Genomic DNA, 14,164 nt, shown 5'->3' with positions numbered 1-14,164 from the left:
ATATCTTCAATCGCATCTCATCTTCCGCATATCCACCAAATACACTTCGTCCACTGGTCTTACGCAATGATCGTCACCGAGCTTGGTGCCACGGGCGTCAAGCCCGGCCTCAACATCATGGATGAGTCCACACCAGAGGGCCAGACATACATGAGCGTCTATCGTAAGATTATCGTGGCACCTGGCGCTCCCTATCGATTGTACCTGGCAGTCGAACTTGAAGATTCATCCATGTCCTGGGGCTTCTTCGACTGGGACTCGATTGAGCACCACGAGAAGTTTGCCAAAGAGTAAGTCAAGTTATTAGTTAAATACAATCAAATTCTGCCGACAGTCATTTCTGATGAATACCAGATATGGTGCAGAGCTATGCAAAGACTTGCACAAAGTTCTAACATACGGAGAATTTTGCAAGCACATCAACGCCACGCCAAGCCTCCCAGATGCGCTGAAGTCCGTCGTGACTGATGTCTTCATTATTTACTTTCCTTCAGACATCGCCCCTGAAGCGAAAAACGCGGCGACTACACGACTGCAGGATATCATTAAGGAAGGTTTCGGACAAGTGCCTGAGGTGACCGCCACCAGCTATGGCTGGGGAGTTCAGGATAATTTTCCCGTGAAGGGAGGAGACCCCAATCAGACAGGGTCCATTTTGACAGCGTTTGTCGGCTGGTCCAACCTTGAGGCAAACGATACCTTTCACCAGTCACAGACCTATGAGGAGATTGAAAGAAAGCTTGAAGATATGGAAGGGTTGATCAAATTGAGACCTTTCCGCCTCAGATGCACTGTGCTTGAGAAAGAGGCACAGTAAATTTAGCAAGCAAATTGGGAGGCAACAAGTGATTGAGAAATGGGCAGCTGCAAGGAAACTACACAGTCACTACAGATTGCGCATTGTTTGAATCTCTCTACATACTATTACACGGTCATTTACATACATTCAATATAACAAAACTCAGCTGGAAGCAATCAGTGGCGCAATTCATACCTGGCTATGTGCTGCATGAGTAAATACGTAAGGCGATCTGACCTCCATGCCATCCGATATGCCTTCATTCCATGGCCTCCCAAAGTAAGTACATGAAGACACCTTAGACCGTGGGTGTGGCCATTGCGGGAGCTACCATATCAGCAAGTGGCGCCGCTGTTCTCTTCATCCCATTCGGCCCGCACGTGCTGACCTTCAAACCAGCATAGATGGAAGAATAAGCTGCTGGGAGAAGATTGTCCGCGCTTCCTGCTTTGAGAGTTCCGACGTAAGGGTTGAAGTTGTAGATACCACAAGGGCAGTGGTCCAGAATCTGCATGCCAGCAGTACCAGAGAAAATGGAAGATCCTCCGCGAGCCATATTGAAGGCGACAGTTCCCGGCTTCATGTCAACAGAGAACTTGGCAGCACCAGCAGGGGCTTGGAAAGTCTGACTGTTGCCGGCAACATTGACAGTCAGAGATGCGGCCTCTTTCAGTAGCGTCACTATGTAAATCTTGTCCTCCATAGTTTGCCATCCATCCGGCCTGCCCTTAAAGTAGTTGCCAGAAGAGTTGTTGGCATCGCTCATTGTAGTGTCCGTCGCGTCACAATTGATCCCCCGGAGAGTCGGGCGGAACCAGTAGACAACCTTTTCCTCGGTGATGTAGGTTTTGGGATCACTAGCGCCGGCTTTGAACGCCTTGATGAACGGCTGTGCCATGTCGAGCCATCCGTTGTGGGGGAATCCGTAGACCCATTTGGAGTTCCCATCATCACCGTGCGGGCTGTCAAGACGTCCGACGTAATGGCTTTCACCGTAGTCATTCCAAGTCACAATTTCAAGGAAGCGCGGCTTGAGCGACAGAATCTGCTGCCACCGATCGTACCAGAGGGTATCTGAGGGAAAGACCCAGTTCTTGGAATAAGGAACCTCGGGGCCAAAGTGCGTGAAGAACCACGGTGATACTGGTGCAATGTACGGCTTGCCTTTGAGTGCCGTTGTGTACGCCGCGTCGCCCTGTTGAACCGAGACGTTGCCTCGACCGTCGGGAGCCTTGTTGAGTCCGTTATTGGGCCAGCCGAGCCAGTTGAGAGCACCGTCAATAACGCTGAAGTCTGTGCCAAATTCCGGATGGAAATTGGGTGCCCAGAAGACGGGAACACCAGCAGCACTGCGCATAGCACTGACATCCAAGCCGTCTCCCGCAAACGAAGATGCAAACGCCTTGCCGTCAACGATGAGCTGAGCGGGACGAGAGGCGTACTTGGCGATCATCTGGCCGACGCGAGCTGCCTCACTAGTCTGGTACCAATTGAAGTCGAATGAGATGAAGACCTTCATGCCATTGTTGGCCGCAGACTGGTAAGCCAAGTCGAGCTGGGCCTCTGTGTAAGGGTCAACGCCGATATTGAGAGCAAAGGCGTCGATGCCAGCCGCCTTGGCGTTCTGCATATCAGCATCGTACTCGCTGGGAGAGCTACGTGCACCGACGATGCCAATCTTTCAGCAGTGTTAGCTAGGAACTGCGGAGATGGAAGGACTGAGTCAAACTCACCATGAAGTGACAGAAGACAAGCTTCTCACCACTATCTTGGCGAAGGCTGAGGGTGTCGCCATGTGTGGATGGAACCGTCAGGCAGGTGGCCAAAGTGAACATGGCCGTAGCCAGAAAGGCTTTGAAAAGACGAGTGGAAATCATCCTGGATCGTTGTGATGTTCTCAATTCAATTCGAGCCTGCTAGTTACACAGAAGAGAAATGAAGAAATCGAGGAACATACCTTTATAAGCCCGGATTACTTGGCGCCTTCCGAAGCGCTCTGTCTCTCGCTTTGGCTCTTTCTTCGTCCGTTCTCCCGTTTCCCCTGCTCGTTCCCGTCCGCTGACAAGCGTGGCAGGCCGCACTGGCATCCCGCATGAGTCCAGGGTCAATGTCATGAAGCTTTGCATATCGAGTTTGTGCCCGAGATGCCTCGCAGATCTGTTACCTCACTCATAAGAGAAGGTCCGAATCGTATGTCTGCCGTAAGTCTGATGATGCCACAATGTTCACACCGGCAACCCTCTTATTCCGGTTAATAGCTCATGGGATGCCGGCAGTTTGCAAGATCAGGCACAAAGCCTTTCTGCGGTCAACTGCAGCAAAATACCAGTGACATTAAGAATCTTATGTCACGTTGCAGCCATGCCTTGCTCTGGCACATGTAGTCTCTAATCACGTACTTGTTCTCGGAGAAAAGGGGTGAAGTGAGGATAAATCTCCGTTCGACGAAGTTCGACAGAACAAACAGAAGGGTTTGCTCTTTTCATACATCATTCCGCACAAGCGACAAATCATGGACAACCACATATGTCACAGGGCCCTAGATCACCGTCCCTGGAATCTTTGAAGTCATGCTTATTGCCTCCCTTGGCCGCTGAATGGGCAGTTGGAGATCCATGTCATTCGGCCCGCGCTGACTGCTGGTCTCCGAATACAACCCTCCCACCAACCCGACTGGCGTCTCCTTGGCTAGAGTCATTTATCTGGGGTGCATAGGGAAAAGGTGGAAATTTGTGTCCAGACCGTGCCAGATGTCAGTAAGCACCACATGACGGAATGTCTCGTCGGCTTGCCACATGGTTGGTGTCAACACCCGGCAGTGCGGAGTAGTCGACACAAATCACAAGCGCAAAACATGAACGACCCTCCAATCAACATTAGAATCAAGGCCTACTGCGGTAGTTGACCTCCCTGCAGGTGGTATTGTTCCGACGCCAAATACTCCCAAGATGGGATGATTGTAATGGAGAAAATCGGGGGTTCCTTAAACCGACGTCGACTCTCCGCGTCGTCGGGTTGGAATCACAGAAGAGAAAACAAAGAGTATCATATGAAAGAGATCCAGAATTTTCATGCTTATACAGTATTAAAGTTGGCCAAGATCTAGGACCGCGTACAGCATAAAATTGTGACGAAATCCCGTCATCATCTGCAAGACTATGCCCGGTCATCATAGAAAATGTCACTGACTTGCAGTAAAACGTAAGCACATAACATGCAAACAGTGAGTCGGTCAGGACTGCCCACTCCTCGACAAATCATTTTGTGGTTTGGACCTTTGGTAGAATGGTGCCCTTAAGATGTAACCCTCTTTTGCTGCAATCTTGTGACAACGATCAGGCCGCTCAAAATATTGCAGAGAACCCGCGACAAGCTCTACGATCTTTTCTAATATTCCCTGTCCTGAAAATAAGTTCATGGCATCTGTTGGAGCATGATGGATGTCGAGGACGAGGACCTTCTCTTTTGGGAAGATTCAATGCGCAATTACTGGCACATCATAGTTGTACCCAATCGTGAGGTTGATTTTGACCCCCTTTGACCTCGTGAAGTTCCACAGCTCCCATTGAGCAGAGCAATCGACAGACTTCGGCCCCTTTCCCCAAGAGCCCGTTCCATGGGTCATTTTTCAAACAGCGTGTGGTTACGGTGAAGCTTTCATGGAAGTAAGAATGTCAGGCGGCAGGCGCGCAACTCCATTAAAGGCAACCTAACAACAAGATCTTCATCTCATTCAATTATTCCCCCAATGATGGAAATGCCGCTGACGATTCTCGCAGTGTCCGATGATGTTAAACTTTCGGCCCTTCAAAATCTGGTTGCATTTCGTACTTGTGATTGATGCAGTTCGCGCCGTGACCGCCCCGGACTTCCGTCCCATCTGCAGGTGGTAGGACTCAGAGGCTGTACCATCACACTTTATTCGTCATGTCACGTTGTTTCAAAGTCAAAGATGGTTGATGAAGTTGTTGAGGGTTTTGTTGTGAGTCTGTACAATCACATTTTGAGTCTTGTCACTCGATCAGACAGGAGAACGACAAACGTTGGTTATATATCGTTGATCTAGACGTGCAGTCCTGGTAGAGATCAGATTGAAGGAAGTCCAAGTCTCAAAGACCCTTGGATTCCATTGACTTACTCAGCATGGTTCGAAAGGCTTTCGGAATGGCACCGGTATCTCAGATATGCCTCTCTCTGTTGGTGTGGATGCTTTTGCCGGTATTGGGTCAAACGACGAAGCCAGTCTATGCGCACTTCATGGTGAGAACATCACCTACTAAGTTGACGGGCCCGCTAAGAATTCTCTTTAACTCAATGCGCAGCTCGGTATCGTCGAAAACTACACCATATCAGATTGGCACGTCGACATGACGCAAGCCAAAGAAATTGGCATCGACGGTTTCGCCCTAAACTGCGCCCCAGCCCGCATCGACAACTACACCCCCAAACAACTTGCAAACGCCTACCAAGCAGCTCAAGACCTCAACTTCACCGTCTTCATCTCCTTTGACTTTGCGTACTGGTCCACGGCCGACACCGCGGAAATCACCTCCATTGTGGGCAACTACAGCGCGCACCCGGCCCAGGCGCGGTACGACAGTGGCGCCATCGTGAGCACCTTTGTCGGCGACAACATGAACTGGACCGCGGTGAAGAATGGCATGCCGCCCGGACAGAAGGTTACTGCTCTCCCTATGATTCAGGATCCTGCATGGCTTTCTGTTGCAAATACGGGCCTCGATGGCGCGTTTTCGTGGTATGCGTGGCCGACGGATGGGGGTAATAGTATCATTCCCGGTCCCATGACGACGATTTGGGACGACCGGTATCTAGCAAACTTGGGGAGTCGTCCGTACATGGCTCGTAAGGAGGCTCTCTCTACCAAGTACAAACAGTATACTGACACAATGCAAAGCCGTTTCGCCCTGGTTCTCAACTCACTTCAACACCAAGAATTGGGTCTTCATCACGGAGGAGCAGCCCACCATCCGCTGGGAGCAAATGCTTGCTATGAAGCCTGCACTCATTGAGATCATCAGTTGGAATGGTGAGTCTCATTACATCTTGACGTTGAAACATGACTAAAATATCTTGACAGACTTTGGTGAAAGTCACTACATCTCGTAAGTGAACCCATGATAAATCAAACGATATACAGCATTAGGAGCTGACATCTTCAAGCGGCTCACAGCCGAATCACTCAGACGACGGCTCCTCCGCCTGGGCAACCGGCTTCCCCCACGACGCCTGGCGCACCTTAATGAAGCCCTACATAGCAGCCTACAAATCCGGAGCTGACAAGCCCACCGTTGTCAGTGACGAGCTGGTCTACTGGTACCGCCCAACGCCCAAGAATACGGTATGCACAAACGACACCCTCGGCGCCCCCAACGGGATCCAGTACCTCGCCGACGTGGTCTTCGTGGCCACGATGCTTACGCAGCCCGCCACGCTCACCGTCACCAGCGGCGGCCAGGCGCCGGTCACGGTGCCCGTCGGCGCAGGGATTCAGATCACCAACTTCACCATGGGCATCGGGGCCCAGAAGTTCTCAGTAGCCCGGAACGGGGTTCCGATTCTTGGGGGCACGAGTAGCAAGGAGATTAGCGATGCTTGTCAGAAGTATAACTTCAACGCCTTTGTGGGCTCTTTCGCAGCCTAAGCTGACTGTGGTGTTCTCGATATGTCTAGAGAGTAATATGATTCAGTTGAAGCAATGTTGTGTCTTTTCGGGTCATTAAGGGCGAACCGTAATTGCAACTCTATTTCTAATCTTGCGGCCACAATCTAGGTAACCATTGAAAGAGCACATGTGGAAAGGACTCGTGGGTAAGAGCTCTGCTTTCCATAAGCAATGAGTTGTGGCTGGAACGGCCTGTTGGCGAGGTCTTATGTGCGATTTGTGCAGCTACCTAGGTCAACGGAAGCTTATCTCAAAGAATACTCACCTCCATTTCACGCGGCCTTGTAACTCCAGAGGAGGAAGTCCATATCAAGTATTCCCACGTTCCGTTTACTGTACAGTACCACCGTCACCGTGCTTCCCCCACTCGGCATACGTTCGCCGACCACGCTATCAATCTTCTTCGATGCCACGCGGCTAGCCTTGATGTCTGTCCACTTTGATGAGGGTTCTTGTGATAGTTTCCATTTTTCTTACTCCATCAAGTCGAGATCCCTTGGCCGTATGCATAAGAGTCTGATAGTTTGGATTCTGATATACTTCGCCTAGGGTAGACGAAAGCTGACCTACCGAATCCGATATCCGCACGTCAACAAATGGGATTAGAGCCCCGGATTCTGAAGAAGCTTTCTTCCTTCCGAGGTTGAGACTGGATAATCAGACGATTTAGGAGCCTTCCGTATCTGGCGGCAGACAGGACAAAGGACAAGGAGATCGTAATGCTTAAAAGGTCTATTGGACGCATGTCTGGAAACCTCCGCGTGCCTTGCCCTATCAGAAGCTCAGAAAAGAGAATGAAAAGGCACGGTGCCGCGGAATAGCCCTTCAATCGCCTGGTCCGTCTGGGGCATCAATGCTCTTCCCCGGATCCCGTGCAACCATCTAGGCTCGACTACTAATCTCCGCCTCGCAGAAACCTCCAGGACATCGGTCTCAAAATGCTTCCCGTCGCCGTATTCGCAATCCTCGGATGTTAATCCCTTCGTGGGGTACTGCGTTGCTGAGTATGGGGTCGCGGAAACCCCTGGACTCTGCCGCGCGCTGGATTCATCAGATGATGTTTGACCTGTAAGGAGGGACCACGTTTGACGGCACGCAGCGTCCCGGCAGGCTTCGGGACCATGTCTCGTCGCAATCAAAGGAAGGCTATCGTAGTCATGAACATACACAGCGAAGTCTTTGAGGGAACCTGGCTTGGTCGAATGACAAATGTCATCGAGAACTCAGTAAAAGGTGTTGACAAATGTTCATATTCTTGACACATAGGTTGGATTTGCTTTGTGCAAATACTGCGCAAGCTCTGTACATAGCGAATCCAAGCTTGAAACTAAATGCAAGTACGAAGACGCCCCAGGACTCCGTAGACCGTCCTATTAATACCGCGAACCAGAAAATGACACATTGAGAACTGGGCAACAAAGATGAACTGCCAAATGAACAAGAATCATAGCATAATCAACAAAAAATGAGAAAAAAAAGATGTCCGTGTTGGGTGTGTTTGTAGCTATAAGAAAAAGTTGGTAGTAGTAGGATGTGATATGGTATACTGGAAGAGAAGTAGTAGTAGGTAATGGTGAGGGTGTCCTCTGTTTGGTATCATTGTTGTGAGTCTTGCGTCTGCTGCGGCAGCGCGTTTTCGTCCACGTTTTGCTCTTGTTTTTTCTTTTTCCATGTCCATTTCTGCGCCGTTCCAATCATCCACTTGGTGGTTTTGAGAAGAGATTATAAAAGGAAAGAGTACCCCGCCCGCCTTGTCATTTGTGGTTCTTGGACCAATGTCGTAGGAAATCGTTGCTCACTCAAACAAGGGCAACCTTGACATCACCCTCTTGAGGTTGAGATTGCGGTAGGACAGCCTCGCGTTGATCCCGCTTCTTCTTCCCAAGTCTTTCACACCACTCCTCGGCACTGACAATGGTGCCATCAAGGACTCCACTGACTTGCGACATCATGTCGAGACCCTCTTTAGCTAGGACAAGTACACGATGAGCACCTTCGCGCATCGCCTCCTGGTCACTGACCTTCTCTCCCTGTTGGTGTTCAACCATGCTGGCATAACGGAATCGCTGTGGCAGAGTCGTCAGGTGACGGCGAACCAACAGACGAGCATTTTCGGGGAGGGCCCCGCCAGCGTATTTAGAGACGGTGACGATTACATTCTGTAGTGTCTTCAGAACGTCACCTTTGAGTGAAGCGATCTTGGCGGCCAGGATTGTGCGCTCCTGCTCAGACATTGGCTCGGGATGGCTGTCAGCCATGACATGGTCGCCATCGTTAGTGACTGCCGTCTGCTCTTCCTGTTGGGGCTGACCCGGCTTCTCGAACTGTTCAAGAGTCGTCTTGAGGTTGTTGATAACCCCACCAATGTGCTCGTTCGCCCACCGCAGCCATCGTAGACAATACTTCAAGCTCCTGAGGCTCTCATCGCTCATAGCAACACTGAGACCCGAGGTAGACATGATTAGGCGAGATTGCCAAGCAGCATTTGATGATGTGGGTCGCTCGGCCTTTTCGTTCTCACTGTAGGCCGGGGACCGGTAGTCGTCATACGCCGGCAGGGTATCGATTGTGCTAGCTCGTGAAAGTCGGCGGTCGTGCTTGAACACATATGGATCACGGGGAGAGTCAACGTCAGGCATGATGTTGCTCTGTGCTTCAATCATGAGCCTAGCCAAGTCTTCTCCCGTATCAACCTTGCGCCGCTTATGCGACCCTCCGTCGGCAGCTTCAATGTCATTGGACTGATGCCGTCGACCGGCGCCGAGAAACCAGCGTACGCCACCCTCAACACCTGTCTTCCGTCCAACCGTGCCTACAGTATTGGCAATGGGTGTCAAGTAACCCTCTACATATTCGGCGCTGGACTTGAATCTCGGGGAAAAGTTTTTGGAGTTATTGTAAGCCGACGTGGCACCTTCGATAGTGGTCGCGAGTAACGGGTGGGATGTTGTCAGAAGTGAGAATAAGGGTTCTTCAGACTTGAGTTGTGGATTTGAAGTGACTGACACGGCCGGCGAGGCTCTCGGTAGAGGTGTGTGACGGGCGGGAGGAGAGTTGATGAAGTCTAGACATGTTAGCTTTTGTCATTCGGCACAAGAGCTTCGCAAACGACGAACCGGCTCGCAGATCCCCAAGTGCTTCAGCTGCCATGCGCACGTCGGGGTCGTCCAAACTGACACTGGCAGCACGTCCTTCGTAAAACCGGTCTGGGGATGCTGCGCTCATGGCGCTATTGCTAACTACGTCGAGATCCATTCGCGCAGGCGAGTCGGCAGACTGGGCATGACTAGGTGTATAATACGTCGTGAGGGGGTTGAGGCTCGGCCAGTGGGTGAGGGGTACTGTTGTCGTCGAGGACCGCTTCAGGGAGGATGTAGTTGGTTGGGGTTGTGATTGCTGCTGGTGATGCTGATGTTGATGCTGCTGCGGCGCTACAACAGGTTGAGATTGGGCGACGATGGAAGTGAACCGCGGGGGCGGGGGACCTGTCACGGACGAGAGAGATGGCAGGTTGTGACCGACGTTATCATTGTGTTTGGCGGCAGGAAGGATGGGTGCAAGCTCGGTAGTCGGGGCGTCGGGAAACCTCAGCAGGTTGGAATCGTGGGACTGGGCATGCGCATAGCTCGGGGGAGCATATGAAGGCAGCTGGGACGGGAGTTGTGTCGGATCAAAGCGAGCGTGAGAGAGGACGTGCTTGTTGGGTTGAGAGGTGGTGGAGATAGAAGCAGAAGCCGACGTAGAGGTAGACGCAGAAGCAGAAGCAGAAGCAGAAGCAGGTGGGCGGAAGTGGTGCGTGTGGGCGAGGGATGAAGAGGATGGCGGCAGCTGGCGGTCTCCAGGCGCAGGCCCGTGCAGCATGTGATTTTGGCTCTGGCTCATGCTCTGGCTCAAATCCATTTCGCAAAGTATATTCGGACGGCGGCTCGAGACTTCGCGGGGAGGGGGTCGGCAGAGAAGCAGCAAGAGAGGGAGGAGCGAGACCGGCGCGGCTGTCTCAGCGGTCAACTATGGACTGGCATGAGTGGAGATATGACTCTCGTGTCCCGAGGCCGTTGTGGTTCTGTATTTTTTTTGCAGATTTCCCAGTCGACGTTAGGGAATGTTATAGTCTGCCTCGGTGCAGCAGTGTGCAGACGCGCGGGTCAGAACGAACGTGAGGGAGAGCAGACGAAGGGGTGAAAGTGGCTTCGGGCGGCGCGAGAGAGGTTCATGTAGTACGGTTTGGGCCAAAGGTGGCGAAGGACAGGCAGGACGATGGAGCGGATTTCGAAGCCAACGAACGAACAAGGGAGCGAGGCGGCAGGAGATGTGGTTTCGGGGGACGACCGAGTGGAGGGCGGATCTGGAGAAGCGAGGTAGGGAGGGATGGTGGTGGTAATCGTAGGCGTAGCGTGTGGTGGTGGGATGAGTCCGGTCCGTGTATCTTGTAAAGTAGCGCGGAGCGTAGCGCTGGGAGGGGAGGGTTGGTGTGCGCGTACCCTTTGGAGGGCACCTCTATTATTACTATGCGGTAAGTAGTATATTACCTCGACTGAGAGGAAAGGATTGCGTGTGTTTGGAAAATGCGTGTGTAGGGTAGGTATGTGAGTGTAAGAGTTGACTGGAAGTGTGTGCGGCAAGCGGGAGACCAGGAACCGTAGTAGATGTCGAGGGGAAGAGATACCGAAAGGTGGAGGGAGGTATGCCGGGGGGTGGTGGTGTTCTGTCGATTTGGGTGACGGGTGATTGATGGATTGACGGATTGATGAATTACTTGATTTGATTGACGGGGGGTGGGAGACAAGAGGTGGATGAGGTTGTGGTGGTGGTGGTAGTGGTGGCGGTGGTGGGAGGATGATGCCGCACCAGAGCGCACCCAGGGTGAGGATGGACGGACGGGACGGGCGACGATGGGGGACGGGGGAGGTCGAAAGACTCGGGACAGGAAGGGGCGACGCTCACAATGCGAGGAACGAGGTAGTCACGTACCTCGTGCCTCCCCAAAAGCGAAAGAGAGAGGCAGGAGGCAGGCGGCGACAACACCGCAGCTGGCAGGCACGCGGGCCACACCCATTGCGGCGGGAAGGAGAAGGGGTCACTGGCGCATGTGGTGGGCTGGGATACTTGGAGGTACTTTCCATTCACAAGTCACTTCTGTCTTTGCTTTACACTACAAATTGCACCCATTTAGGAACCACATATACTTGGCTTGCAGTACCCGAGTTTGTACCTTGGCCAGTCTCATGGTTCCAGATGGTGAATGGATAAGGTACAAATGGGGGCCGGGGGGGACCACAACGGAGTCGGTCTTGGGTAAGGTACTGAGTCCTTGGGCACTTCGGTCCTCAGCATGGTCTGGGTATCTAAGCAATGAAAACAATGAATCAACGTTATATTCAATCGGAGCTTGCTGTGGAAAGTCGCTCTTGTATTGAAAGCTAATCACTTTGCTTCCTCTAGATCTTGCGCCAACTAACTTTCTCCAGTGCTAAACTAGAAGCTTTCCCGTGGGGGAAAAAAAAAGACATGAGACGGACACGGGAAAGTGTCCGTCAGCCGTACGCATACGGGGGGGAAATAGGCGGCTAATTTCCTCAAGGTCTGTCACTCGGCTTTTGTCTCTCGCAGTACGGAACAGTGCTGGTTGCTCCGACTTCCGAGTTCCCCATGTGAAGGTCCAGGTAAAAGGTCAGGTTATGCGCTGTCGTTGGTACTGTTTTCTGCCCGTCCATCTCGCTGCCCAGCCAGCAAACTAACTATGGTATTGTGTTTCTCGCTTGAGTTGTTCCGTGGGGGGCCTGACCGAAAGAGACTTCTCGGCACCGTGATTGTGGCGGACTTGACTTGGGCGGGTACATCGCACTCACACTATCCGTCTATAAGCAGATCATATGTGAGAACCAGCGTCGAGCCAGCCCACATCCCAAGGCCCAACGAGCATGGCCAAGAGGTATCTCGTCCTGTGTCTTGAGCCTTTCGACTCCTCAGTGACGGTAAATACAGTGCTGTACTCCGGACAGCGCGAACTATGTACGCCGCTCGACGAGCAGGGGGTCGACGGCAGACGCAAGACCCAATCATCGCCCACGCGCGAGTCCACGTTCCCGTTCGGGACAGGTCAGGCGGTACCGTCTGCGGTCCATCTCGCTGGGAGTCTGCAGGGTCCGAGGCACTGTTTCGCACTGGTAGCCGCTAAACTCGAGACAGAGATACGGGCCAACGCTACCTTGCTGCTGACATCTGTCAGTGCTCTGGAGACCAATGGAAGGCAGTAGGGAACTCAGCAGGCAAGCCGCGACTCAATAGTGTATCCTAGATACTCGCAGTTTCGCGCAAGGTTGCTTATCGTATGGCTTCGTACCCCGAACCCATGTAGAAGAAGTGAGGTGGTATCGGTGTTGGGTATCCGTATCACTATCCAGTATCTATGGACCATATGCTTTGCCCGGGCCAGCAGCAAGAAAAATAGCCGACGACGATGGGTGGGAGTCGGTTACAGAAACAGACGCGAACCTTAGCAGATTCAAGGCCAGACTCTGAGTCTGCAGGAATGCCGTGACAGAAACGGGATTCAGAGAGTGCCATTGCCACAGCTACTGTTGGGGTAGGGATACAGTGTGGATGTAGCCATACACCAATTGGTGTCTACCTCAGATTGTAAGGGTGTGCTGTCGGGTTTGTTCTTGTCTGACGATGTGCCGCTGGCTGGCCTGACATCTGCAGAGTGCAGACCGCATTTTGGGTTTGCCGACCAAGACCAACTGACCTCGTAGTCGCATGGGATATTGTCTTTGTTTCTTTTTTTTTCTTGAGCCACCATCAGGTCTTGACTGCAATGACTGGAATGTGAAGACCGCTAGACTGAGACCTGAGACTATTAGTTGTCAGTTTGCGCCCAGACCGCTTGTAAGAAAAGTGAGGATGACCGTTTCGCTGATCGTCCAACAACGAATCCTGCAAGCTATTCTTCCAGCCAACAGCTGATGGCCTCTTCCTAATTGTGACTTGTGGTATTCGTACTGTGGTGCAATGGTGCCTTCGCCAGTAAGAGACCCCAAGGTACCTTTAGCCTGTGATCTGGGACACACAGCAGGGGGCAAGCCTGGGAAGGACTCGAGGGGGGAACAGGAGATCAGGGCCAAAGTTGGGGAAGCACGTGTCAGAGTTGTTGGGGCCGTCATCACATGCATCTGCCCGGGTTGGACGGGATGAACAAGTAACTTAGCATGTGCAGAAGTGGGCGGTGTTAAGCCTTTTGCCCTGTTTCTCACCAAGAAGCTATCAGGTTGGACTGCCGGATGTGTATGTCACAAGGCATCAACTGACAACGGGCGGTGGCCGGGTCGCCCAGCCGGCATTCGGCCCCAGGCACAAACGAGGCTTCCTCGCTGTTTGATTGGACTGTCGCTTTCTTACTGCTACGTCACCCTGGGGCACGGACTCGCCCTTCCCATGTGAAAGCGAGAGAGAAAAAAACTGGAAAGAGGCATACGGAGTTTGTACACACAGAGGGGAGGAACCCACGGCTCAGGAGCCTTCCGCAAGTTAGGGATTCCCAGCCCGCACTTGAGACGCGTTTCTGGTCACCTGTCTCTCCAAAAAGGCATTCGCAACTTGCAACTTCCGCCCTACCTTGAGCTTCACAAGTTCAGTTTGATTCTTGCCTTTCACTGTGTGTCTGTCAGTATTGCCTGCCCCAG

At 52.3% G+C, this 14,164-nt stretch overlaps 4 protein-coding genes across 4 annotated transcripts; 2 read left to right on the top strand and 2 right to left on the bottom strand.

The window, feature by feature from the left end:
- Positions 1-53: 53 nt before the first annotated feature.
- HER10_EVM0010301 (uncharacterized protein) lies at positions 54-817 on the top strand (the record flags this gene model as incomplete). Its single annotated transcript, XM_035479765.1, has 2 exons — positions 54-290; positions 355-817. The coding sequence occupies exons 1-2, from the start codon at positions 67-69 to the stop codon at positions 815-817; spliced, it is 687 nt and encodes a 228-aa protein (XP_035333227.1). The 5' UTR covers positions 54-66.
- A 280-nt stretch (positions 818-1,097) lies between these two features.
- HER10_EVM0004544 (mutanase) lies at positions 1,098-2,676 on the bottom strand (the record flags this gene model as incomplete). Its single annotated transcript, XM_035474185.1, has 2 exons — positions 1,098-2,477; positions 2,533-2,676. 2 exons carry the CDS (start codon positions 2,674-2,676, stop codon positions 1,098-1,100), a joined length of 1,524 nt encoding a protein of 507 aa, XP_035332510.1.
- A 2,380-nt stretch (positions 2,677-5,056) lies between these two features.
- On the top strand, positions 5,057-6,461 carry HER10_EVM0007821 (mutanase; the record flags this gene model as incomplete). Its single annotated transcript, XM_035477365.1, has 4 exons — positions 5,057-5,059; positions 5,122-5,662; positions 5,715-5,846; positions 6,004-6,461. The coding sequence occupies 4 exons, from the start codon at positions 5,057-5,059 to the stop codon at positions 6,459-6,461; spliced, it is 1,134 nt and encodes a 377-aa protein (XP_035332932.1).
- A 63-nt stretch (positions 6,462-6,524) lies between these two features.
- HER10_EVM0000590 (uncharacterized protein) lies at positions 6,525-11,646 on the bottom strand. The gene is made up of 2 exons (XM_035470364.1): positions 9,599-11,646; positions 6,525-9,546 (listed from the first exon to the last, which is right to left on the bottom strand). Exons 1-2 carry the CDS (start codon positions 10,380-10,382, stop codon positions 8,282-8,284), a joined length of 2,049 nt encoding a protein of 682 aa, XP_035332058.1. The 5' UTR covers positions 10,383-11,646; the 3' UTR covers positions 6,525-8,281.
- Positions 11,647-14,164: the final 2,518 nt, after the last annotated feature.

This window comes from Colletotrichum scovillei (assembly GCF_011075155.1).
Source record: "Colletotrichum scovillei strain TJNH1 chromosome Unknown Contig00006, whole genome shotgun sequence".
In the NCBI taxonomy this organism is placed as follows: domain Eukaryota; kingdom Fungi; phylum Ascomycota; class Sordariomycetes; order Glomerellales; family Glomerellaceae; genus Colletotrichum; species Colletotrichum scovillei.
This window is presented reverse-complemented; position numbering and strand designations above follow the sequence as displayed.